Source organism: Pyrus communis, chromosome 9 (assembly GCF_963583255.1).
Source record: "Pyrus communis chromosome 9, drPyrComm1.1, whole genome shotgun sequence".
Lineage (NCBI taxonomy): Eukaryota > Viridiplantae > Streptophyta > Magnoliopsida > Rosales > Rosaceae > Pyrus > Pyrus communis.
This window is the reverse complement of record NC_084811.1, coordinates 22,914,759-22,938,510: the sequence shown is the minus strand read 5'-3', so window position 1 is coordinate 22,938,510 and position 23,752 is coordinate 22,914,759. Positions and strand designations below refer to the sequence as shown.

General features: G+C 35.9%; 3 protein-coding genes across 3 annotated transcripts; 2 read left to right on the top strand and 1 right to left on the bottom strand.

Moving 5' to 3' along the window:
* Positions 1-589: 589 nt before the first annotated feature.
* LOC137746082 (homogentisate solanesyltransferase, chloroplastic-like) lies at positions 590-5,372 on the top strand. The gene is made up of 11 exons (XM_068486143.1): positions 590-809; positions 1,393-1,514; positions 1,615-1,761; positions 2,107-2,332; positions 2,962-3,035; positions 3,327-3,419; positions 4,258-4,375; positions 4,474-4,536; positions 4,695-4,727; positions 4,839-4,921; positions 5,029-5,372. The coding sequence occupies exons 1-10, from the start codon at positions 606-608 to the stop codon at positions 4,911-4,913; spliced, it is 1,155 nt and encodes a 384-aa protein (XP_068342244.1). The 5' UTR covers positions 590-605; the 3' UTR covers positions 4,914-4,921; positions 5,029-5,372.
* Positions 5,373-10,456: 5,084 nt separating this feature from the next.
* LOC137746273 (IQ domain-containing protein IQM6-like) lies at positions 10,457-13,115 on the top strand. Its single transcript, XM_068486348.1, has 8 exons — positions 10,457-10,965; positions 11,087-11,201; positions 11,287-11,352; positions 11,429-11,517; positions 11,616-11,703; positions 11,852-12,088; positions 12,181-12,282; positions 12,408-13,115. The coding sequence occupies exons 1-8, from the start codon at positions 10,532-10,534 to the stop codon at positions 13,113-13,115; spliced, it is 1,839 nt and encodes a 612-aa protein (XP_068342449.1). The 5' UTR covers positions 10,457-10,531.
* A 1,185-nt stretch (positions 13,116-14,300) lies between these two features.
* On the bottom strand, positions 14,301-16,728 carry LOC137745180 (ubiquitin-NEDD8-like protein RUB2). The gene is made up of 3 exons (XM_068485085.1): positions 16,566-16,728; positions 15,464-15,723; positions 14,301-14,569 (listed from the first exon to the last, which is right to left on the bottom strand). Exons 1-3 carry the CDS (start codon positions 16,656-16,658, stop codon positions 14,458-14,460), a joined length of 465 nt encoding a protein of 154 aa, XP_068341186.1. The 5' UTR covers positions 16,659-16,728; the 3' UTR covers positions 14,301-14,457.
* Between the last annotated feature and the right edge of the window lie 7,024 nt (positions 16,729-23,752).

The window sequence follows — 23,752 nt, the reverse complement described above, 5'->3', positions numbered from 1 at the left end:
AAATCCTGAAGTTGTCACAAAGTAACCATTGTAGCAATGGTTAAACCATAGATTTTGATTCCTGGTTCGAACCACAAGCAATAGTTAAATAAAACCATTGGAAAAAAAAATGCCAATTTGGGGATGTAGCTCTCTTTGCATGCAGCAGAGGTATGGGGTTCAATACCATGCATCTCCATTTGCTCTTAAACGAGATGTCATTCATTTGTTATTTTTCGTGTATCTAAATTTTCAAGTCCTCTTCTATTTTCTCTATAATTTTTCAGTTAAATAGGCATTCATCAGCCCCTTATATGTCACTTGCAATTGATGAGGAGTCTTTCTTTTTTTGTGTAGGGGTGTTAGGGGATTTGCAGGTTGAGCATTTGTGCATATTTGTATGCATTTAATACTCAAGTTTTCACAAAGCGTCCGCTGTAGCAATGGTTAAATCAAAGATTATGATTCCGGGTTCGAACCCCGGCAGCGGAAAACTTCTTCTTTTTTTTTTTTTTTTTATCACAATTAACAGTAAAGTAAAATCATTGAAAACAAAAGGCCACGTTGGGGAGATCCGATCCTGCTCTCTCCCTCCTCTCTCTCTCTCTCTCTCTCTCTCCCCAGACATGGAGCTTTCTTCTCTGCGGTTCCCAGCTATAACACCTCACCGCAGCACCTCATCCTCTTTGCCTCCAATTTCTGTTCGGTCCACCACTACAAAATCGGTTGCTTTTCTCTCAAGCTGCAGGACAAAGTTGTACTCAATTGGGGTGTCCAGAAGCAGCTCCAAATCCTTGCTTAGCTGCCAGAAGAGGCGAAATTCCATCTGGGTATGCTGCATTTCTCCACTCTTAAGTTTTAATTGCTCCAATTGGGCTGTTTCTCTTGGCAGCTGTTAAACAATTCCAAACTCAAAATTCACAACAAAGATTTGATTGTTTTTTTTTTTTCAGATGGGTTTATTTAGTTTTACTCCAGTTAGTGAGAGAGAGAGAGAGATATATATATATATATATAGTTATATATTTGGAAGTTTAATCCGTGTAAATGTAGCTGTGGGTGTTAGCAGAACTGGAAGTTTTGACTTGTTTGTTAATCCATGTTGAACACGGATGTGGGTTAGTGGTTTGAATAGAGTATCGCATTGTCAAAGAGAAAAAAGTCTTAATATTGAACATGTCAAAGCAGCAAAAACTGGTCAGAAGTTTGGGATAGTTGATGAACCTATTTTTCTTACTCTAGAAAATGCAAGTAGAAGAAAAGGAAATTTGGTGATTGTTCATTTGGAATGTTTTTGGTAATTGGTTTGGTTCCATATGCATCGTTGCATCCAAATTTTTTACACTATAGACTATAGTCTATCAGTTTATGAGACTCAAGCGTGGCATTAAAGTGAAAGTGAATGCTGGCCAGGCCTGCAGTCAAGTTGGAGCTGCTGAATCTGATCCAGTATTGACCAAAGTTTCAGATTTTAAAGATGCTTGTTGGAGATTCATGAGGCCTCATACCGTACATGGGACAGTTCTGGGGTCTACGTAAGTAAATTACCACGGATAACACTGGCTAGTAAACTAGTTTAAGTTCCAACTCAGTGCTGCTGTAGTTGACCAAGTTTGATTTTCGTTTTGTCCACAGTGCTTTGGTGGCAAGAGCATTGATTGAGAACTCCAATCTGATAAAGTGGTCTCTGCTGTTTAAGGCATTCTCTGGTCTTTTTGCTCTACTATGTGGGAATAGTTATATAGTTGGCATCAATCAGATTTACGATATCAAAATTGACAAGTACGCCGCACACATTTATACAACCTTAACTTGAAATATTAGTTCCAAACAACGACAAAAGGGTTAATGGTCATTATTATTTTTTTTGAAGATCCTGCACAAGTTGGCCCTTATCAGAATGTTATTGATGCCTTGAATCGTCATAGATTTAAAGTGGATGCATATAATCATCGGACTTAGAGACTCTTGTTAAGAAAGTGTTGTTTACTCTTTGAAGAGCCAGATGATCTTGACCTTTTGCTAAACTGTCAACTATTCTGTTCTCCTGCTGTGTGACATATTCATCAAAGTTATTTCATGTCAGTTTCTTTGAACTGATTCTGCCTGTTTTACATTGTGTTTCAGGGTAAACAAACCTTATTTACCTATCGCTGCTGGGGATCTTTCAGTTAAATCAGCATGGCTCTTGGTGGTATTTTTTGCGGTGACTGGCTTGTTGATCGTTGGACTGACCTCTGGGCCATTCATTACTTCTCTCTACTGTCTTGGTCTTTTCCTTGGCACCATATATTCTGTTCCTCCGCTTAGAATGAAAAGCTTTCCTGTTGCAGCTTTTCTTATAATTGCCTCGGTATTGCTAATTTTCACACCTTCTCTAATTCTAACAATACAATGATGTGCTCCTTTTGGATGTTTTGGCTCCATTCTAAAGTTAGTACAACTCAGAATTCAATCGTTTGATATTGTATTATGTGGAATTTGAAATTCATTGGCTATCCTTAAAACCTCCAAATAAAGATTAAAGCTAATATTAAGTTTTTATTTTTAATTTGTGGAAAAAGAGGGGAGGGTAGCAGGCCCGTGGCGAGTGACAGAGAAGGGAGTAATTTATTTTAGAAGCCAAGTGAAACAAAACAATTTTCCAAGTATGAAAATTATGCTCAAAACAGTAGTTTGACATTATTATATGGCTGAAGCATCTAATGCTACTATAGTGTAACACCCTTTCCTGCTGAATTAGTATAGCTTTAACTAATATGACTGTCTGAAAATTAATGTGTCTGAATTAAACAACTTACTAGCAAGGAGCCTGAAAAGTAAAGAGTTTTAAAAGGGTTAGGATCTCTGTGGTTGCTTTTATGGTGTTGTGGAAATAGCTACCGTGATCTCTTGTATAAATATGTGAAATGAATATTATCTTTTCATTTGTTTCTCCAGCAGTGGGGACGTCACAAGAGATTAACAAAATAACTATTGCAGGTACGGGGTTTCCTTTTCAATTTCGGTGTATATTATGCCACTGGAGCTGCCCTTGGGCTTCAATTTGAGTGGAGGTGTGTTACTTGCCCTTTTTTTGTTGTGTCATGTAGATACAGATAAAACCATAGCATAGTGTATGACCAATGGTGTGATTCCAAAATTAGATTGGACTAGTACATGATTGAAAAGGAGTTGTTGAAGTTAGACCCTTGAGTATGGACTTATGACAGATAACAGAAAGCGATCTTTCTCGAACAACTGAAGATTTTTACTTATAAGCTTGCATTTTCTTGTGAATCTCGCTATATACTTCAGATATTTTAGCTTTGTACATACTAATGCTGAAATTCAAATTCTATCTGCAGCTCGGCCGTTGCTTTTATCACTACCTTTGTAACATTGTTTGCTTTGGTTGTTGCGATAACAAAAGATCTTCCGGATGTAGAGGGGGACCGCAAGTGAGTTGTAGGACTAATTACTTTGTGGCTGCTGATATCTCATTTGATACTTGCTCCTCGTAATTTTTTATCTATACAAGTTACTTTTGAAAGGTTAAAAACAGTTCCAAACTTTGCTATTAGTTTTTGTCACATACCGACCCGGGCTCCACCACATCCGGAGCTCGACTCTGCCCGTAGCACGATATTGTCCGCTTTGGGCCCCGACCACGTCCTCACGGTTTTGTTTGTGGGAACTCACGAGCAACTTCCCCATGGATCACCCATCCTGGGATTGCTCTAGTCCAAACTTGCTTAACTTCGGAGTTCCGATGGAACCCAAAGCCAGTGAGTTCCCAAAATGCCTCGTGATATATGGAGGTAGGCATGTACATATAAGGCATAGAGGATCCTCTCCCCTGGGCGATGTGGAATCTAACAATCCATCCCCCTTAGGGGCCCGACGTCCTTGTCGGCACTCTGCCAGCCAGGGATTGGCTTTGATACCAAATTGTCACATCCCGACCCGGGCTCCACCACATCCGGGGCTCGACTCTGCCGTAGCACGATATTGCCCGCTTTTGGCCCCGACCATACCCTTACGGTTTTAATGTTACTCCTTTTTCCTTTTGTTTGTTCTCGTCTGACTAATTTTACACACGAACCACACATTATATCTTGGACCCTCTACCCCATACTGGTATAGTTGATCTTAGTCGCTGAATTAGTGAATTCTCAATTTTCTTAATATGCTTGACTAATATTGTTACTTTTCTTGCTTAAATACGCCAATATTTTCTGTTTGAAGCCTAATATTACAGATGTCATCAGATACTCATTTGAATTAGGATGATTGCAGGTTTGAAATATCAACGTTTGCAACAATACTTGGAGTTAAAAACATTGCGTTCCTTGGTTCTGGGCTTCTGCTGCTAAATTATGTTGGTTCCGTATTCGCAGCAAGTTTAATGCCGGAGGTGAGTATGCATCCCTTTGAAGTTTACCTATAGATGATTGCGCAGTCCTTGCACTTGGACAGATAGCCATTCAAGTCCTTGAGTTACTTGTGGTGCAGGCATTCAGACGTAGCTTAATGATACCCATGCATGCAATCTTGGCACTGAGTTTAGTTTTCCAGGTTCGTATCTTGGGTTTCTTACCTCTCCGATAACCACTGTAGCCCATCATATAGGCACTTATGACAGTGTGTGCCCCTTTCGTAGATAAATAAACATTGAATGAGCTTATGGCTAATGTTAAACTCGTACATAATACTTTATTCTTATGTGCTTTCAGGCTTGGGTGCTTGAGAAAGCGAATTACACCAAGGTGATACGGAAATTCAGCACGACTATTTTGCGATGTTTAATATTCCGATAACGTGATAGAGAATGTTTAGTTCATCATCTGATTGTACAAGTTTGAATGCATATTCTGCAGGAAGCAATTGCCAACTACTACGGATTTATTTGGAATCTCTTCTATGCCGAGTACATCCTTTTCCCTTTCATCTAGCAACTTCGGTCAGTATTTTCTGAATCTGTATCCTGTCAAATTGTAAATATCGGCATAAGAAACTAGAATATGTCATAAATCCATATGTCATTAACTTCAGATAACTTATGTGCAGAATGGATACAATAAAGCCTGATCTCACTATATGGGGTTGGCCATATGAATTCTAGAATGTCATTGCACTCGGCTTTGTGTTATGTCTTCTGTTACGTGTAGAATGAATAAATGAAATAAAAAAGTTGTAGGTGCAATCAACTTAACCAATTTACAAGCTTCCTCTTGAAATTTCCAAGTCCATATTTTTTTTCTTCTTTGATTGTGAGTGTGATTAAAATGCTACATATCATATTCAATGATATGAATGTTTGCGCCGTTAGGTTTAATTTTCATAACTGTTTAAATCGTTTACTTTTAATCTCAACTATTAATTTTCATATCATTCAATGCTATGCATATTAAAATAAGGGAGGCTTTGGATGCAGTTCCTAACTATCAATGTTTTTTTACTGAAACCTTTGTGGTTTTCAGTTTTTGATCGAAGTCTCTAACATTAATGTAATAATGTATTTCTAATTTTTAAAATTGAAAATGAAATTTACAGTTATTTATATTAATGAAATTTTAAATAAAACTCATAATTTATGGGATAAAAAAATATTAAAGACAAATTATATTCTCCAATATATATTGTGTGTGTGTGTGTGTGTACATGGGTACGTTCATCAAAACTAGCCAAAAAATTATTGCACCAAACATGGGTACATTTTTCAAAACAATTATGTATATAAATTAGGCTTGGTAACATTATTAAATTTCTTCTATTAAACTTAACATGGATACATTCTCAAATCAAATAATGTACCCATATAAGTTTAAAAAATGGATTAGAAAAAAGATTGAATGAATTTTATACTAAAATAGGTACATTTTATATTAAAAAAAAAAGGTACATTTTGCAGATAATAAATTGATATATTTCAGAATTGGTACATTTAAGATTAGAAAAAAAAATTGAATAATTTATGAATGTTACATATAAGATTAAAAAATTGAAATTTTTATAAAAAAAATTAATGTGTACAAACTTATTCTAATTTTATTTTTTATATTTTGAAAATTTTTTGAATTGAAAATTAATTAGAAGTTTAATAAGGATGTGAGTATTAAAACCCTAAATCAATTACTAATTTTTATTTTAGAAAATTATGTAAATGACATTTAATTCATTAATACATTAATGTTAGGTGACTTTGATCAAAATCTAAAAAATGATAAGGTTTCAATCAATAAACATTTGAAACTAAAGACTAAATACTAATTTTTCCTTAAAATAATTTCGTTAATTGGTTTATCAAATACTACGCATATACGAGTGTGTGAGTTGTTACGTAGGTGATTTACAAAAACAATCGCGTTGGACCAAAAAAAACCGCACGTTCGAGACACCTTGGTCATTCGCTTCGGTCAGAATAAAAAAAGTGCTTTTGCAGAAAGCTACAACCTACAGCAAGAGCTGTGGGTCGTAGAGTCGACTCTAATCTTAATCCAAACAAATCCTATTGGTCTGGTAGGCCGTACAGTGATGGTACACAGCTGTACTCTTTGCTTGAAACACATTCGAGAGCCTATTTCTTGTCGCAACGCAAACAAGAGAAAAATTATAAAACACCGACGTGGGAGATTAATCTATATGAAATATGTTTATTAAATATAAAAAAATTAAAATACAAAAATATATTATTAGTTAAAAATGTTACGTGACAATAAATTTATTTTATACAAGTTTTTATTTTAAAATAAAGTTTATATGGATTAGATTTAGATTATATTATGGTTTTTTTTAATTTTATAAATGTGAGATTAGATTATATAGTTATAAGGGGCACAAAAGCAGTTAAAAGCCTAAATCATAGAAATAGTGGTGAGACTTCTCAGAGTTAGAATAGTGAGCAAGAATAAACTCGCAAAGTTATGAGACAACTTAACTGACATAGGTGCACACAAAAATTTAACCATGTTTATTCGTGTCATATAAATCTTTTTATGCATTTAAGAGGTTAGGAAAAAAGAGTCATATTTTATTGCTTAAACATAACTTTTGGTGGAAAATTAGTTGATTTACACATTAATGTGTTCTTCCGCAGCCCTCGTTTTAACGGAAGTGTGAGAAATATAAGAAAGTTTCACATGTTGGATCAACCACAACCAAATGTTGAATCAAATGACCTATCTTTAGGTGTCTATGTTAAAGGAATGAATGGTTTTTTATTTTGCCACTCTAATCATAGTTATTAGCTAATGCCAATCATGTACGAATGAGTGGTATTCGCACAATGGAAAATATTTCTTAGGTTATGATGACAAGAAATTGACTTTTTAACTCCTTAATTCTAACTTATTTTGTCAAGTGTATTCACTATGTACAGAGATTTTCTCATATCACTATTTTACTGTGTCAGTACGTACTTTGACATGTGCAATAGGTGTCACTGTGTGCATAAGGACTCTAAAATACGATCTCATGTATACATATACAAGAACCTAATAAAATTAAAAATCTCAAAGCTGGCCCTAACAGAGTAGAGGTGATTTTTGTAGCTTATTATACTACCAAAGAAGTTTCCATGCAGCTTTCAAAAATAGAAAGAAGTTTCCATGCATGACGTAAGTAGAAAATAATTAAATTAATGAAATTCGTTAATATGATAGCATATTTTCCCATTAACTATACAAAAACAAAAACAAAAACATAATAATAATAATAATAATAAATTAATAAAAACCAATGGTACACTTGAGAATTCAGAAATGGACCACGTCAATAATCTCACCCACCCGATCTTTGTGAGAAGAGAAAAAGATGCGACAAAGGTTAACTTGGACGACCAATATCAAACTCATCACTCATCAGTCCCAAATATCTATAAATTAACAACTCAAAAGAAATTGAATTTGCGTGATTGACAATATTTTTTAGATTACGGTGGTAGGAAATTGAATTCTTGATTTTTAATTCAAACTTATCTGGTCATTTGTACTTATTATTTGAAGAGATTCTCTTATGTCACTATTTATTAAGTGTCAATTGTTCATGACAGCTCACTATTTCATCACCTGTCAATTGTTTATATCACAGCGCACTTTTTAAACACAGTTTGTAATATCTATTATGTCTACAAAATTAAAGAAATTAAGTTCAAAAAGAATGTATTAGTCAATTCGACAGATCATTTTAGAAAGTGGGAGCAGCTTTGTATATCGATAGGATACTATTTGTTGAGTCAAACATCTCATATTCCAGGCTCAGATCCAGCACAGACTTTTGTGGAATAACTAGGAAGTACCACAGAGAAGCTTCCCTCCAACAAAAAGTGACCCCAAATACTCAGACAAGTAAACTTCGTTATATATTTTTCAAAATCAAAAGTAGTTGTGACTAATGTTACGATTTAGTGATTTTTTTTAGCTTCAACTAAGATGTAAAATCAAAGAAACCTAGATGAAAATCAAAGAAAAGATATGGGGAAAATTTTAACATCCACAACTAATTGCATAGTTAGAGTGAGATTAGTTAGCTTTTATGAAGGGTGTAGGTTTTGGTAAATGATAACTCATGTCATAACCGAATTTAGTTTGAATTACAAACCCTAAACTCCAAGACAGGGTACTTAATAATTATCCTCTAAAACTTGTGGTGTGTGCACCTTTTCGTGTTAGGAAAGAAACACAAGCTTATTTTCCGTCACAACAAAATAAGATATATGTGTTTGTGGTGTTTATATTAGAAAAAAATGAGTGGAAGGTCTTCCCCTAATATCTTTCATTTTACACAATATCCACATAAAAATCTATAATTTATAGTGGTGAAGTATATTCACTTAGCACTACGTCTAATAATATTTTTCCTATTTGTAAGTGAGATATCTTGAGTTCAACACCCATGAATGGAGCATTTGACAAATAATTATTATGGCTGACCAATTAGGTCGTCGAACCCAAGTCTCCGACCCTTTAGTGTAAATATATTGTTGTAATAAAAAAAAATAGTCATTAAGGTACATGAATTCCTTGTTGATAAATTGAAAATCAAATAATACTTAATTCTACTTCTAGTTACAACAAGACCTGTACTACCCGTCACTTGTGGGGACACTATTGATGTGAATAGTAACAGACCGTTGGTCGTCACTATAAAATCTTGATACTAATCTAATTAAAGTATGGAGAATAGGATTTGTTCGTGCGCTGAACCCATGGGGTGCACCACCTTGTTCGGTCCTTGCTATTAATGCATTTTTTTTTCATAGAATTTCATAATTGAAAATCATTCATTTTCTTAATCATCATTTAAAGATCACTATAAAATTAATCAAATCAAAGATCGTTTAATCATTTATATGCATTTAATAGATAGATAGTTCATCAAGACTATATTATTCGTATTAACATTGTCTATTTGTTCGACACATATAAATGACTACGTTGGATTGCACTATTTTCCTCAAATATATTATAAGTAGGTAAACTTCCTTATGTGGTCAATACCACATGTGTGGAGAACATACTCCAATTATGACTGACTCCCTCTCTCTCTCTCTCTAACTCCAAGCTTTCTATATATAATTGTTGCATTGCAAGAATAGCATATAGCCAACTTATAGGTGCTGTGTTAAGCCAGAAACGGAAGGAAACGAAGGTACATTAAGCTCGAAGCTTAACAAAATAGAACCCCATTCAACTTTCAACTTTCAACTTCCCATATTTCCCGCTCTCTCTCTCATCATTACCTGCCATTTGCAAGTCCATTTCTTCTCTCTCTCTCTCTCTCTCTCTCTCTCCCTCTCCCTCTCACTCTCCTCCATCTTTCTCTCTCTACCCTTCTTTGCTTCTCTCTCCTCATTCTTTGTCTTAAATCAGTGTCATCTCTCGTTTTGACTCTGTGTCTGATTAAGGTAAACGCTTATTTTTTACCCTTCATTATTGAGTACGTAATTCTTAATTTGTTTTTCGAAAAATTGCAATGGGAGTTACATAATATGGAATTGGTTGTTTGATGGATTTAAAGCCTCCTTTTGCTATTTGCACGGAGGTTGTAAAAATGGCTTTTGAGGTACCATGTTAGGATTTCTTGTAGAAAAGCAGGAATAAGGAGGAGATGGATGTCTCCATCAATGTATAGAATGGTAGAACTCCATTCTTGAATGTTTAAACACGGGCTCGTCTGGTGCTTAGGATTGGATGTTGAACGAAAAATAATTTATCCAACTTGAAGGCAGAGAATAAATTACTCATGAAGAAAACTTACATCTTCTAATCACTACAAATTAGCATGATCAGAAGCGATATGTTTTGTTTATGTGTAATCCCCTCAAAATGGAAATCATTCACCTTTGCCTTCACTATACCTTGAATTTTATGAGTTATCCAATCCAATCCAATCCAATCCAATCCTGGGAATGAAATGAGCCATAATATTACTACGTATGCTGTAACGTTTTTATAACTAATTCTGTACATTTGTTCATTTTTTGCAGGTATAGAGACCCCATAGATCTTGTTGATACAGATCTTGGTTATTTGTAGCATAATTTATATATCTATAAATTCCTTGGTGGTCAATGGGGTTTCCAGTATCCTGCCCACTTGCAGATTTTGATGATTTAGATAGTCATTGTGGAGCTGTTCATGTAAGTCCAGTTAGTCTTACGAAAGAAGAGAGGAAGCCATTGCAGTCATTGAGCTCCAACACCTGCTGTGATTCAGAACCAACGACAACCACGAAATCACCTGGTTCAGTAAAGATGAACTTTGAAGAACCACTTAGCTTGAAAGAGATGGAATTAGACGCCATTTCAGCGAACTCACCTTCCAGGGAAATGCAAAACAATGTGTCTGCTAGAGCAGAAAGCGGTATTGGAGAGAAACAGCAGACATCCGAGAACTCATTAAAGGAGCCCAAATACCAGGCTGCATTGAAGCTGCAGAAAGTTTATAAGAGTTTTCGCACCAGAAGACAGCTTGCGGATTGTGCAATTCTTGTGGAGCAGAGATGGTATGCTTTGATTCATGTGTACTTGCAACTTGAAGAGCTGTGACATCCATTTTTTCGGCATGAAAGGAAATGGAAATATTTTTGTACGCCTAGATTTATATTGTTGTGGTTCGATTTGTAGGTGGAAGGTGCTCGATTTTGCTGAACTAAGGCAGAGCTCTATATCATTTTTCGACATTCAGAAACCTGAGACAGCTGTTTCTCGCTGGTCTCGGGCAAGAACTAAAGCTGCCAAGGTAAGTTAGTATTAAAGCTACGTGACCTTGCATTATGTACTGTAAAATTACGGCTCTAATTTTTGTTGCTGCAACTCTTTTGAAGGTGGGAAAAGGTTTGTCAAAGGATAGAAGGGCGCGTAAACTTGCGTTGCAGCATTGGCTTGAGGCAGTAAGTTCTATATCTTACAATCACTCTACTAGATTTCATTGCGGATATTCTCACTCCTATTCCTACCTCCTAGCAGATTGATCCAAGACATCGCTATGGCCATAATCTTCACTTTTACTACGCACGATGGCTCCATTGCGAAAGTAAACAGCCATTCTTCTATTGGTAAGTAAATAATCTGGGAAATCATATAATGATCACAACCAAGAACATTGTATAGCATCTATTTCGTAGTTACGAAAGTTTGTTTCTTAAAAATGCAGGCTTGATATAGGAGATGGAAGAGAATTAAACCATGAAACATGCCCTAGGTCGAAGCTTCAAGCGCAATGTATCAAGTATCTTGGCCCGGTGAGCATTATCATCAGTCAAGATTTTTCGTTTTAAGTTCTCTGTGTAGGAATTTGAAACAGTCCATACTTATTCACCAAGGTTTCAATTTAATGGTAAACCTTCAAAGAGAACCGAATTACTGACAAAGATTTCTTTCATTTTGCAGACCGAAAGGGAGGCTTATGAAGTTGTAGTGCAGGATGGGAAGTTCATGTACAAGCAGATTGGAAACTTTCTTGATACATCAGAACCTAAAGACACAAAGTGGATATTTGTGCTTAGCACATCCAAGACCTTGTATGTTGGACAGAAGAGCAAGGGGACGTTTCAACATTCGAGTTTCTTGGCAGGCGGAGCCACTCTTTCTGCCGGAAGATTAGTAGTGGAACAAGGAATTCTGAAGGTATAGACGATCGAATCCTTTATACTGCCAATGAGATTATGTTTAACACAATACTAATCATCTCGTTTTTCTTTCTCGGTTTATGTCAACAGTCAGTTTGGCCTCACAGTGGGCATTATCTCCCCACGGAAGAAAACTTCCAGGAATTTATAATGTTCCTTATGGAACACGACGTCGATCTCACAAATGTTAATGTATGTGTACACCCAGCAAACTTCGATTGTTTTAGTTCGAGAAATTATCTTCTACAATTTCAGAAGATGAGTTTATGTAGTAGTATAGGGAATTCACTAAAGAAGTATTCTCTTTCAATTTGCAGAGAAGTCCAGCTGATGACGAAGAAGGAGGCTGTACAAAGAAGAGCAGCAACATCCGAAACAGCCCAAGAAAACCAAAAGAAACCACAACAACAAAAGACGAAGGCACAGAGCAAGATAACACTGACTCAAGAAATGAGGAGTCTAACTCAGCAGAAAATCCCAATCCTATTCTGTCAAGATTACCTGAAAGATTCTGCTCAAAGATAGCCAAACTCGAAATACCACAAAGGAACGATGCCTTTGACATTTTGAAGGACGGAATACCAATAACCTGTCGCGAATACTTTCCAGACTCTGCCTCGGATAATGGTTACGAAACAGCTGAAGAATCAGTCCTGACAGAGGAAGACTTCATGGTCCCTAAACTGAACTTGTTCGAAGAAGATCAATTCGAAGAAGATGAAAAGCCAGTGCCAAAGGAAACGATCATGCAGAGGATTGATTCACACAAGGGAATGAAGTCATATCAGTTGGCGCAGCATTTAACCAGCAGGTGGACAACGGGAGCTGGACCGCGAATAGGTTGCATGAGGGATTATCCTTCAGAGCTTCAGTTCCGGGTTCTAGAGCAAGCCAACTTGTCTCCGAGAAGGATAGGAAGAAGCCCCCGACTCTTGATTCCGTCTCCTTTGAGTAAAGAGGAAACCTCCGTGAAAAGTCTCCTTGGCCCCCGCTCGAGGAGCAAGCGACACAACACCATAGGCTGAAGTACGTACCTTGTAGATGAAAGGATCATCTTCAACGATTTACATGCTGAGATAGAGAAGATGCTAATATTGTAGGAATTGTTTTGCATTCTTATTAGAACCTTTTTTTTGTAGAGTTTGGACTCAACAGCCATTCAGAAAGAGATCCTTCCCAACGTTAAAAGTGCTTCTACTTACACTGGTTGCTTTGCAAATGCAGGCTTACAGAACCCCCTACTAAATCTACGTACTTTTCAATACTAACTTGCTTCTTATAATTGTTAATACTTCCCACAATTCTGCAAATTTCAGCCCTTGATGTCCTAATGGTAGAGTTGCTTAAGGCTTACTTTGCAAAGGTTTTAAAAGCACCCTCGTCCTAGCCACTGAGTACTACGGTCTAGTAATATTCCTTTTTATTTATACTTGAGAGGTTTCAGGTTCAATTCTCGTTAAATGCAAATTTGAACCAAATTAATATGGCTAGCTTATTGTAAGGTTTAACCTACTCTCCTGTAATCAATAATTCCATTTGAACACATAGGGCGCTCTGTTATTGCCTCATATTCTTGAGGGTGTGATCAGGGTTGTGGGGTGATACTTGCAATAAAAAGACTATTCGCTCCTTTGCAAACCAAGACAACTCATCTTACTAATAAAAGAAAAAACGGTTAGGAGTCTCCAACCGTTGAGAATGAATCACACCTTGATGAAAGGAGAGACATTGCATGTGCCTTCTTTCACTCTTTCTTTGGCAAAAAGAACTTACTGGAGAGTATTGAAAGTAGCCGTTTTGCATTCCTACATCAACATTATTCTCAACAAATCTGTGAATAAATTATTAACCCTAAATCCTAAATTGAGAATCGTTAAGAATGGCCAGATAGTGCACCATTGCTTAAACCAATCTCTCGTCTCAGAAGCCACAAATTTACCGGTTCATTTCGCTTCCTAAAATTTTCTATGCAGACCCGCTTAAGAGCCTTTGAGAAGCCTCACATCACATCACATTCCTCACGAAATCTTTGGATATGTCTTTGTTTGTAGAACCATCAAACAGAAACAATGGCCCTTACAAACGAGCTGGCTTTCCATGGCACAGGTGCACCGCCACCATGGCATCCCGTGCCAATGATACGATACCATGTGTGAGTTTCTGAGAGAGAGAGAAAGAGAGAGAAAGAGAGAGAGAGAGAGAGGCAAATATATGCGAGTAACAGAAATACTTATGTCCACAGTAACCAGCTTAGAACAGGCTTTCCGCCATGTATTTGAATTTATCAACAAATAACATGCAACTCAAATTTTTGGTAAGGCATCAAGACTCGATAAGGCCAGAACAAAAGAGTTTGCCGGATCCAATTTATTGACTACCACCTCGTAGTGCAAGCACAAGATGAAGCACAGAGCCCCCCTCAATGTTGTACTCTTTAGCTGTCTTGTCGTCACCGAGCTGCTTGCCAGCATAGATAAGCCTACAAAAATTTATAAAATTAATTAGGTCTTTGAAGCAAATAAGTGGAACTACAACTGACAGACACTGGCCACAGAAAAAAATTGGCCAGTACTCGATGTGAAAGAAATTTAAGAACTTGAAAATGACCAAAACATCAAAAAAAACGTGTTAACATGAAAAACATTTCCTGAAATGTTTAGTAAGTATACCACTCAACCTGTGCTGAAAAAATGTCAACGGGAGAGCAATGAACAGAACTGTTAACTAACTCAATAATGCGACGGATACTGCTTAAGAAGATTATTCCCATTAGCTAAGAGCGATACAAGACTTCATAATAGGAAAGCAATGCACTTTCAAATCCAAATTTTCTTTTGAAGTTCTCAGACATATATATACAGAATAATAATCATGGGGTATTATCTGTTGTCAAAACACAAGTCGGCAGCAGCAGCAGCTAAAATATCCCAAACAGGAATAGAAACAAAAGTCAACTGTAACATGGGCATCCTATCAATCTGAACAATCTCACCAGATGATCAAATGTAAGTTCTGTGGAACGCCGAAATCATGAATGAGAGCATTTCAAAGTAAACAGTGAACAAGCACAACTTCCAGCATTATTACAGGACAAAAAGGAGGCTAGAACAATCATTACTCGCTGCCCAATATGAGAGCAAGAGCACGTAGATAGAATAATTCAGTACATCATTTTTTTATCCATCATACAGTAGAAATTCGACAAGAATGAAAACCAAAATGTTATTATATTTATGAGAAACAAAGAATTCAAATGATTAACATATGATACTACTGAACTGATGCAGATATAAATAATCAATCAGAAGTGACTTGAATTAAAATAACATATTACTTTAATTACATTGAATTTTATAACAAAAGGAAAATATACCTTTGTTGCACTGGAGGAATTCCCTCTTTCTCCTCAACCCTTTCCTTGATCCGGTCAATGGTATCAGTTGGTTCAATATCAATCTCAATTTCTTTCCCAGTAAGAGTCTTCACCTTAATCATGGTTCCTCCTCTCAGCCTCAAGACCAGGTGAAGCGTTGACTCCTTCTGGATGTTATAATCTGCAAGAGTTCGACCATCTTCCAATTGCTTACCAGCAAAAATCAATCTCTGTTGATCAGGAGGGATGCCTTCCTTATCCTGAAAACAAACATATACAAGTTACCATGCAATCCCACAACTACAAATGGAACTCCCTTTAATGTGCACAAAGAAAAAATATGAAGGACAGAAACATCATGAAAAAATATTAAGGACAGAAACATCATGACTCTAACATGTGATTCGCCTTCAAAATTGCCACTGATCTCTCTATGAGACTAATGTTTTTTCCACAAGTCCGTGAAAACAAATAATTAATAGTCTAAAAATTGCCAATGTTGTCATGATGAAAAATTGTTCTTCGGTAGATAAAAGTATCGTCTTTTTCATAAACAATCTCACAAAGGCTACAATTCGGCTTAAAATTTCTCTGAGAGACGAAATTAAAACAAAATCAACAAAAAGAAGCCTCACGATGGAAGACTGGGTGGAATTGATTGCCAGTCTGCCACACAAATTAGTTTACACAGTTATTTCTCAAAAGGGCTGGCATGGTGAAATTCGATTGTCCTTTTCCCTTCCAAGAAGGATAAAACCAGAAAAACAGAGGCAAGAGCAATAACTTTAAACCCCCAAAAACCGAGTGCATCAATAGCTGAAATCAGAAACATTAACCCTAGCTACAAAATTGTTCCAACAGAGAATAAGTCCCTAAATACTCCTCTTTTCAAGAAACAAAACTAAACCCAGTATAACCTGGGAGCACATACACACACACATATATATACGTATACAATCACAAACACTGATACAAAATATTAATTGAAGCAAATCACAAAATCGTAATAAATTAAAAACCCCAATCGACCAGAAATCGGAACCCTAAATTATGGAGCGAATAAATAAACAAGAAGAAAACAGAAATTAGAGGGAGAGAGTACCTGGATCTTGGCTTTGACATTGTCAATGGTGTCGCTGCTCTCAACCTCGAGAGTGATGGTCTTCCCGGTTAGGGTTTTCACGAAAATCTGCATGTTTTCGATTTCACTTCAGAGACAGAGAAGAGAGAGATTGATATCTCTGACTTTTGATATCATAAACAGCAAAATAAGAGGTTTTTATGTATTTTTATTCTTATTTTTTGGTGGAAAATAAATCGGATCTATGAAAAGAAAAAGGAATATTAAAAGATTTCTTTTTTGGTGAATAATTCGGAAATTGATTTTTTATTTTTTTTTATTTTTTATTTTTTTATTCTCCAGTTCCGAAATTGACATTTCCAGGGGAGAAGTGATTGGAAATATGAGAAAGTGTGGCCCCACGTTTGAGATTCCCCAATATGTATTGAATATCGATTAAACAAAAAAATAAGGTAAATTACATAAAACTATCTCAATTAAGGGTTTAACGACATTTTCATACCTTATCTTTTAAAATTGACAATGTCATACCTCATCTTACTAATTTGTGCCAATGTTAGACCTCTGTCAGTTTTTCTGCTAATTTCTCTGTTAAATGTTGACGTGGCCAGAGACAAAACCCACTCACTAATTCAACTGAATTAAATATATTTTTAATAATTAAATGTTAAAAAATTAAAAATAAAATTATTTTTTATATAAAATTGTGGGATCCACCATCTCTCTCCTCTCTCTCGCTTATCTCTCTTCTCTCTCTGGACACCTGTATCCCCAAAACCCTTCCTACATTTCCCACCCGTCCCCCTTCAACCTTCCTCCCCCTCACCCTTTCTTCCCCCTGCTCCCGTCTTCTCTGCACAACCTCTCCCTCCAAACGCTGCCATTTATCCTCTCCACCTAGAAACTCTCCCCTCTAGACCCCCTTGACCTCTCCGTCTCCCACCTCTGCTTCATTGCCCCTCCCTCTCAATCACCTGCCTTGCCATCAACCACAACCTCCTCTACGCCGCATTGGGGCATGAGAAATGCCTCTGGATCCAACACGTCGACGCTGTCATCGGCATCGCCGTCCTGATTTACTCAGTCTCCTAGGACAAGAGCCTGAAGATTTGGCAGGACTAGGATCTCTGTTGTGTCGAACGAGGACGCTGTGAACGCGTTGGCAGTGTCGAACGACGGGACGGTGTACACCGGGTCAACAGATTGTCGAATCTGGGTGTGGTCCAAACCATTCGGGGAAGACAGAGAAGACGGGGGCGGGGTGGGATCTGGGTTGGGTGGTTCTAGTTTTGAGTTTGTGGAAGACGGGAAGCAGGGGGAAGAAAGGGTGAGGGGGATGAAGGTTGGGGATAGGGGACGGGTGGAAAAGGTTTTGGGGATGCAGGTGTCCAGAGAGAAAGGTGAGAGAGAGAGAGAGAGAAAGAGCGTGGATGCTGCGTCGAGTCGGTCAAGGTGCACGAGGACGTTGTGAATGAGTTGGTGGTGTCGAACAAAGGAACGATGTACACCAGGTTGACAGATTGTCGGATCTGGGTGTGGTCCAAACCGTTTGGGGAAGACGGAAAAGACAAGAGCGGGGTGGGATCTGGGTTGGGTGGTTCTGGTTTTGAGTTTGGGGAAGACAATGAGCGGGGGGAAGAAAGGGTGAGGGGGAGAAAGGTTGAGGAGGGGGGACGGGTGGGAAGGGTTTTGGGGATGCAAGTGTCCTGAGAAAGGCGAGATAGAGAGAGATGAGAGAGAGGGTGGATAACACAATTTTATATAAAAATAATAATTTTATTTTAATTTTTTAATATTTAATTATTTTTTAATCCAGTTGGATTAGTGAGTGGGTCCTGTCTTTGGTCACGTCAGCATTTAACAGAGAAATTAACAGAAAAACTGACGGAGGTTTGACATTGGCACAAATTCGTAAGATGAGGTATGACATTGTCAATTTTAAAAGATGAGGTATGAAAGTTGATAGAGATTTTACCACACACGCAAACGGGTTAAAAACTCCTATATTACTTGCAAGAATGACAAAGTTGTTGTAGTATAAACGGTTCTTGCAAGGTCGTTCTCCACAGGGATTATTAAATAATTCAAATCAAACCTAATTCCAACTAATTATTGTAAAGCAAAAAGTTGAGATGATTGGTTTTATAACCTACTTAAATTAAAACGAATTTAATTAATAAAAAATAACTTAATTTGCAATATTAAAGATGAAGGGAAAAGAAAACTGTTTTGGAAAAATCAAATTTAGAAAACACTAGGGTTTCACCATCACCTAGCAATCCTATGTATTTTTATCAACTACTTATGATCTACACATACCACTTTGAAGGTTAGGTTTTCCTAATTTATATTCTACTTGGAACCTCCAACATAGAACGTATATCTAACATGCAACCCGTCCGGACGTTCGGATCAAATCTGAACATAAGAGACTCATTATGTTTTATGAAAACCCTTTGAAAAACCATGCAATCCTTAAGATGTGGTGTTCATCTTAAGTGAAATTACAATTATTAATCACAAGAAGCCAACATCAATTTCAGGGAACCTTCCGACCAAAATTGCATCAAATTACTTTTCTAAAGATCATAATGGTGATCAGGCATTAAGACAATTAGATAGTTTTAATCACGGTGATCAATAATTCAAAGTATGGATGCAATCAATCATAAGCAATTAAATAAAAATCACATATTCATGCTAAGGCTTACGGCTTTACCCTAGCAAAAGGAATTAGTTACGCATATTCATAATTGAAATCATAGAATATATTATTAAGAATAAAAGGAATGAAAACACCTTAAAGTAGAAAATCTCCAAGAACCCTAGCCAAGTTCTTTGTATCCCCCAAAGTTGCATAAAAGAAAAGCCTCCTCAAAAATCAGAATGGCCAAGCCCTTTTAATATCTCCCTAAAAGCTAAAACACAAACCCTAACCCTCTAGTATTTTATTTCCACTAAGAGACTAAATAATAATAACATAAAATAGAAAATAAATCCCTAATTAACCTAGGAAAAACTGCACATAAACTGTTCAGCCACGTTTTAGCCTCAAATCTCCTCCAAATCCGGCCCAAGATAGCTTGTTTTAAAGATAAGAACATTCTGAACACATCTCCAGAAGGCCACAAACCCATCCGAGGTCATCTTGGGCTCCAAAAATGCAATTCAAGCCCGAAACGTCACTATTCCAGCACTGCACATTGCTCCTTTATTTTCTTACCAGAAAATATTCGCTTGGTAGAAAAATCTGATATTTTGACACGATCAAGCTAAGTGACTCACGAACGTCCTCCAATTGGAATTACTCCAAAATTCGTTCATTTGACCATCTTTTGCTCCAGAGGAAGTCGAAAATCCTATATTGGAAATATAATTCAAAGTATCAAAATTCTTCCAAATTATTAACCAAAATATACTAAGAATAGGGTTAAATATATAATATAAAATATACTCATCAAAAGTGTCGTGACACTAATAGTTGAGGTAGTTTTTTGTCATTTACCCCAAAAAATATCACCATGAAATGGCCAGTGGTCGGGGATGAATTTCAGGTTAGTTTCCACACGGCATGTCTTAGGTTCGATTTATGTTGCCAGTGAATTACACGATGGTGGTCAGGAGGAAGCTAAAATGCCTATGTGAGTCTTTCTTGGCCCCTAAAAAGGTGGACTACTGTTGGGAAACCTCTGGCCGATCCCTTTTTCTTAAAAAAAAAAATAATTATAAAAAAAAAGTTGGATATCAAATTCTTGTAAAAAAAAAAAAAAAAAGTATTTTTGCTGACCACCTATTTATTACTGCTAATCCGATGAGTATTACCACCACTTGAAGATAGTGAGCAAGAAAACAACCCAAAAAAGTTGGATATCAATACATTAGTTGCAATCCTAGGTTAGGCAAGTTGTTGGTGGATATTTCTAATTCACGTTAACTACAAATCTCCAATGTTCTGTTTGTTCGGCGGATTGTCATGGACTAAGTATTACTAGATGGAGCTCATATATTATGTGTATGTAAATATAAAAAAGAGTAGTATTAGGGAGATTATCTATTTAAACTATAATTTGTAAATCATATGATGTAATTGTTAATGAAAAAGGGTAACATTAAAAAGACTATCTATTTAAACTATATTTTATAAATCATATGACGTAGTTGTTGCTGCTTGGATTATTACTTAATTATTGATTAATTTGTTTATAAACATTAATGACACATTGCATGATTTGCAAATTTGATCTAAAAAGTTGGTTACGTAACATTACTTCGTAAAAATTTAAAATGAAAAACTATATATAAAAGAGAAGTTGGAGTAAAATGTGAGAGAAAAAACGTCGGGCTTTTTTGCTTTTGAAAAGCAGGGACATTTGATGACATGCGAGGAATGTGAAGGAAAAAAAAAAAAAAGTACAAAAATTTGTGCAAAATTACCTTAAAGTCTATGATTTTTTTTTTTTTTTTTTTTTGAAAACCTTAACGAAAAGCTTCCGATATGGTTTATTTTAACAAAAAATTATATTTTTACACTAAAAAGTCAATCATGGTACTATTCACTTTACCCTTTATTTTGTCTTTATCTTTAAACCTCAAAGTTTTCAAGCTCTTTTCATTAATTTTCCTTTTTTTAAAAAAAAAATATTTTGAGTAAATTACAATTTGCGTCTTCAAATTTGAGTGCAATTGCGATCTCATACACAAAGTTGTGTTTTAGTTGCAATGTTATACATTCGTTAATCAATCTGTTAAATTGGTCATTAAGTGATGATATGACAAATGTAGGTTCCACATGTTTTACTGACACAATTGCGTCATGTGGACAAAATAATATTATCTTTAAAAATGTGGCACGAAAATTTAATTCTTTAAAAATATCAAGAATAAAAATTCAATTATATAAAATTAATCTTATAGTAGATTAAGGTATCAACTTAAATAATCCTTGTTACATCAAAACACAATAATTCCGCGCAATGATTAGATTAGAGAAAATTCTCACATGAAACCTTCCATTTCTTCCCCTCTTGTCTCTCTCCTCCACATCCCCTTACTTTCTCCATCTCTCTTGATTGTTCGCTTGTTCACTCCCCTTCACTCCTACTGAGTTTTTTTGTTGTTTTTCTTTTTGTGTATGAAAAAGGGAGAGGCACCTGTTTCAAATTTTTCACCGTCGTTGAAAATTTTCATATGAAAAAAGGGTTCACGTGGGGATTCCAATTTTTGAAACCACACAATTTCAATTTTTTGGTGCTTTGTAACTAATTGGTTTGAATGTTGATAAAAAATTGAATGAAATGGCTCAAAACTATTGTTGAGGACATCAAATGGCTAACAATCTCTTTTAATTCTATTCAGTAGCAACATGTTTTTAGAGAAGCTAACTTCCTCGCAGATGCTATTGCTTATGTTGGTCGCATGTTTATTTGGGATAGAGTGCTCCCTAGTGAGGCACACCAAGTGTTCGTCTTTGATTGTATGGGTTCCAGGTGTTCCCAGGGATTCCCCTTATCTTAAGAAAGTTTATTTCCTAGCAAAAAAATAAAAAAATGAAAAATAAAAAAAGGATGAAATTGCACATAAAGTTATTAGGGTTTTATGCAATTGAATTTGTTGAGTTTAGATAATCGATGAGGAGATTCGATTTTGCAAATGGAAAGAATTTGACATGAACTGAAACCCTTTTCTCTTTTTCTATCAATTAATATGTTTTGGTGTAATCTGAATTATTTAAATTGATACCTCATATGAAAAAGGATCTCACATTTTCTCAAAATGAAAACCTTTGGAGAGCAGCTCCATCGACTCCAAAGTCGAAGTCATCAACCTTAATTAATTCGAAAATCACTCCACTCCCCAGATTTAAGAAATTTGTCCAAAAAATTTCAGCAAATTGGAAAAGAAAAAATGGATCACTTTGCAGTTCAAGTGAGGTGGTCGAGGAAGATCATTGCAGTAAAATCTTGGAATCATTATAATATCTCTCACATGGTTAGAGTAGACATGTTCTTATCCATTCGAGTTCATATTCTCCTTCTTAAGGTGTATATAAATCATACTTTTTAATATTTTTTTATTACAAACGATATTACCACGCTAAAATTATATTAAAGGGATAATGATAGGGATACCAACTTTTTAAACCAAATTTTGTAAATGATATGATGTGCTTGTTGATAATTGACTTATTACTTAACTTATTTCTTATTGATAACACATCATATGATTTGCAAATTTGGTTTACTTAGCATTACTCATATTAAAGGGCGGGAAATGGTTTTAACTCAAGACGAAGTGGAATAAAGAGCAATATTCTACCCACCATGGCAGCTCACCCCTTGTTGCCTATCAACATATAAATACATGGTTTACTCAACAAAATGGTGCTTTATGTATATTTAATATGAAAAAGAGTTTAGAGGGAATTATTTGTGATTTTTCTAAGGCAATTTCCGGACGAGGAATTTCTATATGCCAAGAGATTGAAGCCAAATTAGTAAAAAATAGACAACAAAAAAATTAAATAGAAAAAATTAAGAATGCTTTCGTGAGCACGACAAAAGCATATGAGAAGTCATAAATAAAAAGAGAACAAACTTGCAACCCAAGTAATAAACTTTCTTACCAATTCTTACCAAGGTGCAAAAAAAAAAAAAAAAGCTGTCAATTAATCGAAAAAAAAAATAAAAAATAAAAAGCACTCCGATCAAAGTGCGTTATATATAAAAAGCCAATTCAACGAAAAACTGCGAATCCTCTGCATCTGCCACATTCTACCGTTAATTTCAACCCTCCTCGCCATCATTTTCTCTCTCTAAGCGGTTAAAAAAAAAAAACTTAACCATCTCTCTCTCTCCAACTTCTCATCTGCTACCGAATCTCAATCTATCTTCCTCCACTGTAAGACAGATTCCAATTCTCTCTCTCTGTTTATATGCATGTGATTTAATTTGTTCCCGGTTTTCGCGAATCGTATATCGAAACCATGCAGTCCGTTTATTCTGTTCACGCATTTTGTTAATGTTACGTATTTCGGATTCATGCATGCAACGTGTTATAAGGTTTCGAAAATTTTAGATTCATTACTCTTGTGATTCATTATTTTCGATTTTCATGAATTGGTTGCTTGTAATGAACAGGAGGGTGATTTTTCAACCCGTTTCGGCGTAAACCAAACAGATTCTTGTGTTGTGATCTTCTCCTGACACAGA

Excerpts from the sequence above, each read along its gene's own strand:
- LOC137746082 (XM_068486143.1), top strand. The coding sequence starts at position 606 with ATGGAGCTTTCTTCTCTGCGGTTCCCAGCTATAACACCTCACCGCAGC. Across the intron at positions 4,376-4,473 it reads CAGCAAGTTTAATGCCGGAG|GCATTCAGACGTAGCTTAAT; the intron begins GTGAGTATGCAT and ends CTTGTGGTGCAG. Across the intron at positions 4,728-4,838 it reads AGAAAGCGAATTACACCAAG|GAAGCAATTGCCAACTACTA; the intron begins GTGATACGGAAA and ends CATATTCTGCAG.
- LOC137746273 (XM_068486348.1), top strand. The coding sequence starts at position 10,532 with ATGGGGTTTCCAGTATCCTGCCCACTTGCAGATTTTGATGATTTAGAT. Across the intron at positions 11,353-11,428 it reads TGCAGCATTGGCTTGAGGCA|ATTGATCCAAGACATCGCTA; the intron begins GTAAGTTCTATA and ends ACCTCCTAGCAG. Across the intron at positions 11,518-11,615 it reads AAACAGCCATTCTTCTATTG|GCTTGATATAGGAGATGGAA; the intron begins GTAAGTAAATAA and ends TTAAAAATGCAG.
- LOC137745180 (XM_068485085.1), bottom strand. The coding sequence starts at position 16,658 with ATGCAGATTTTCGTGAAAACCCTAACCGGGAAGACCATCACTCTCGAG. Across the intron at positions 15,724-16,565 it reads ATGTCAAAGCCAAGATCCAG|GATAAGGAAGGCATCCCTCC; the intron begins GTACTCTCTCCC and ends GTTTGTTTTCAG. Across the intron at positions 14,570-15,463 it reads ATTCCTCCAGTGCAACAAAG|GCTTATCTATGCTGGCAAGC; the intron begins GTATATTTTCCT and ends AAATTTTTGTAG.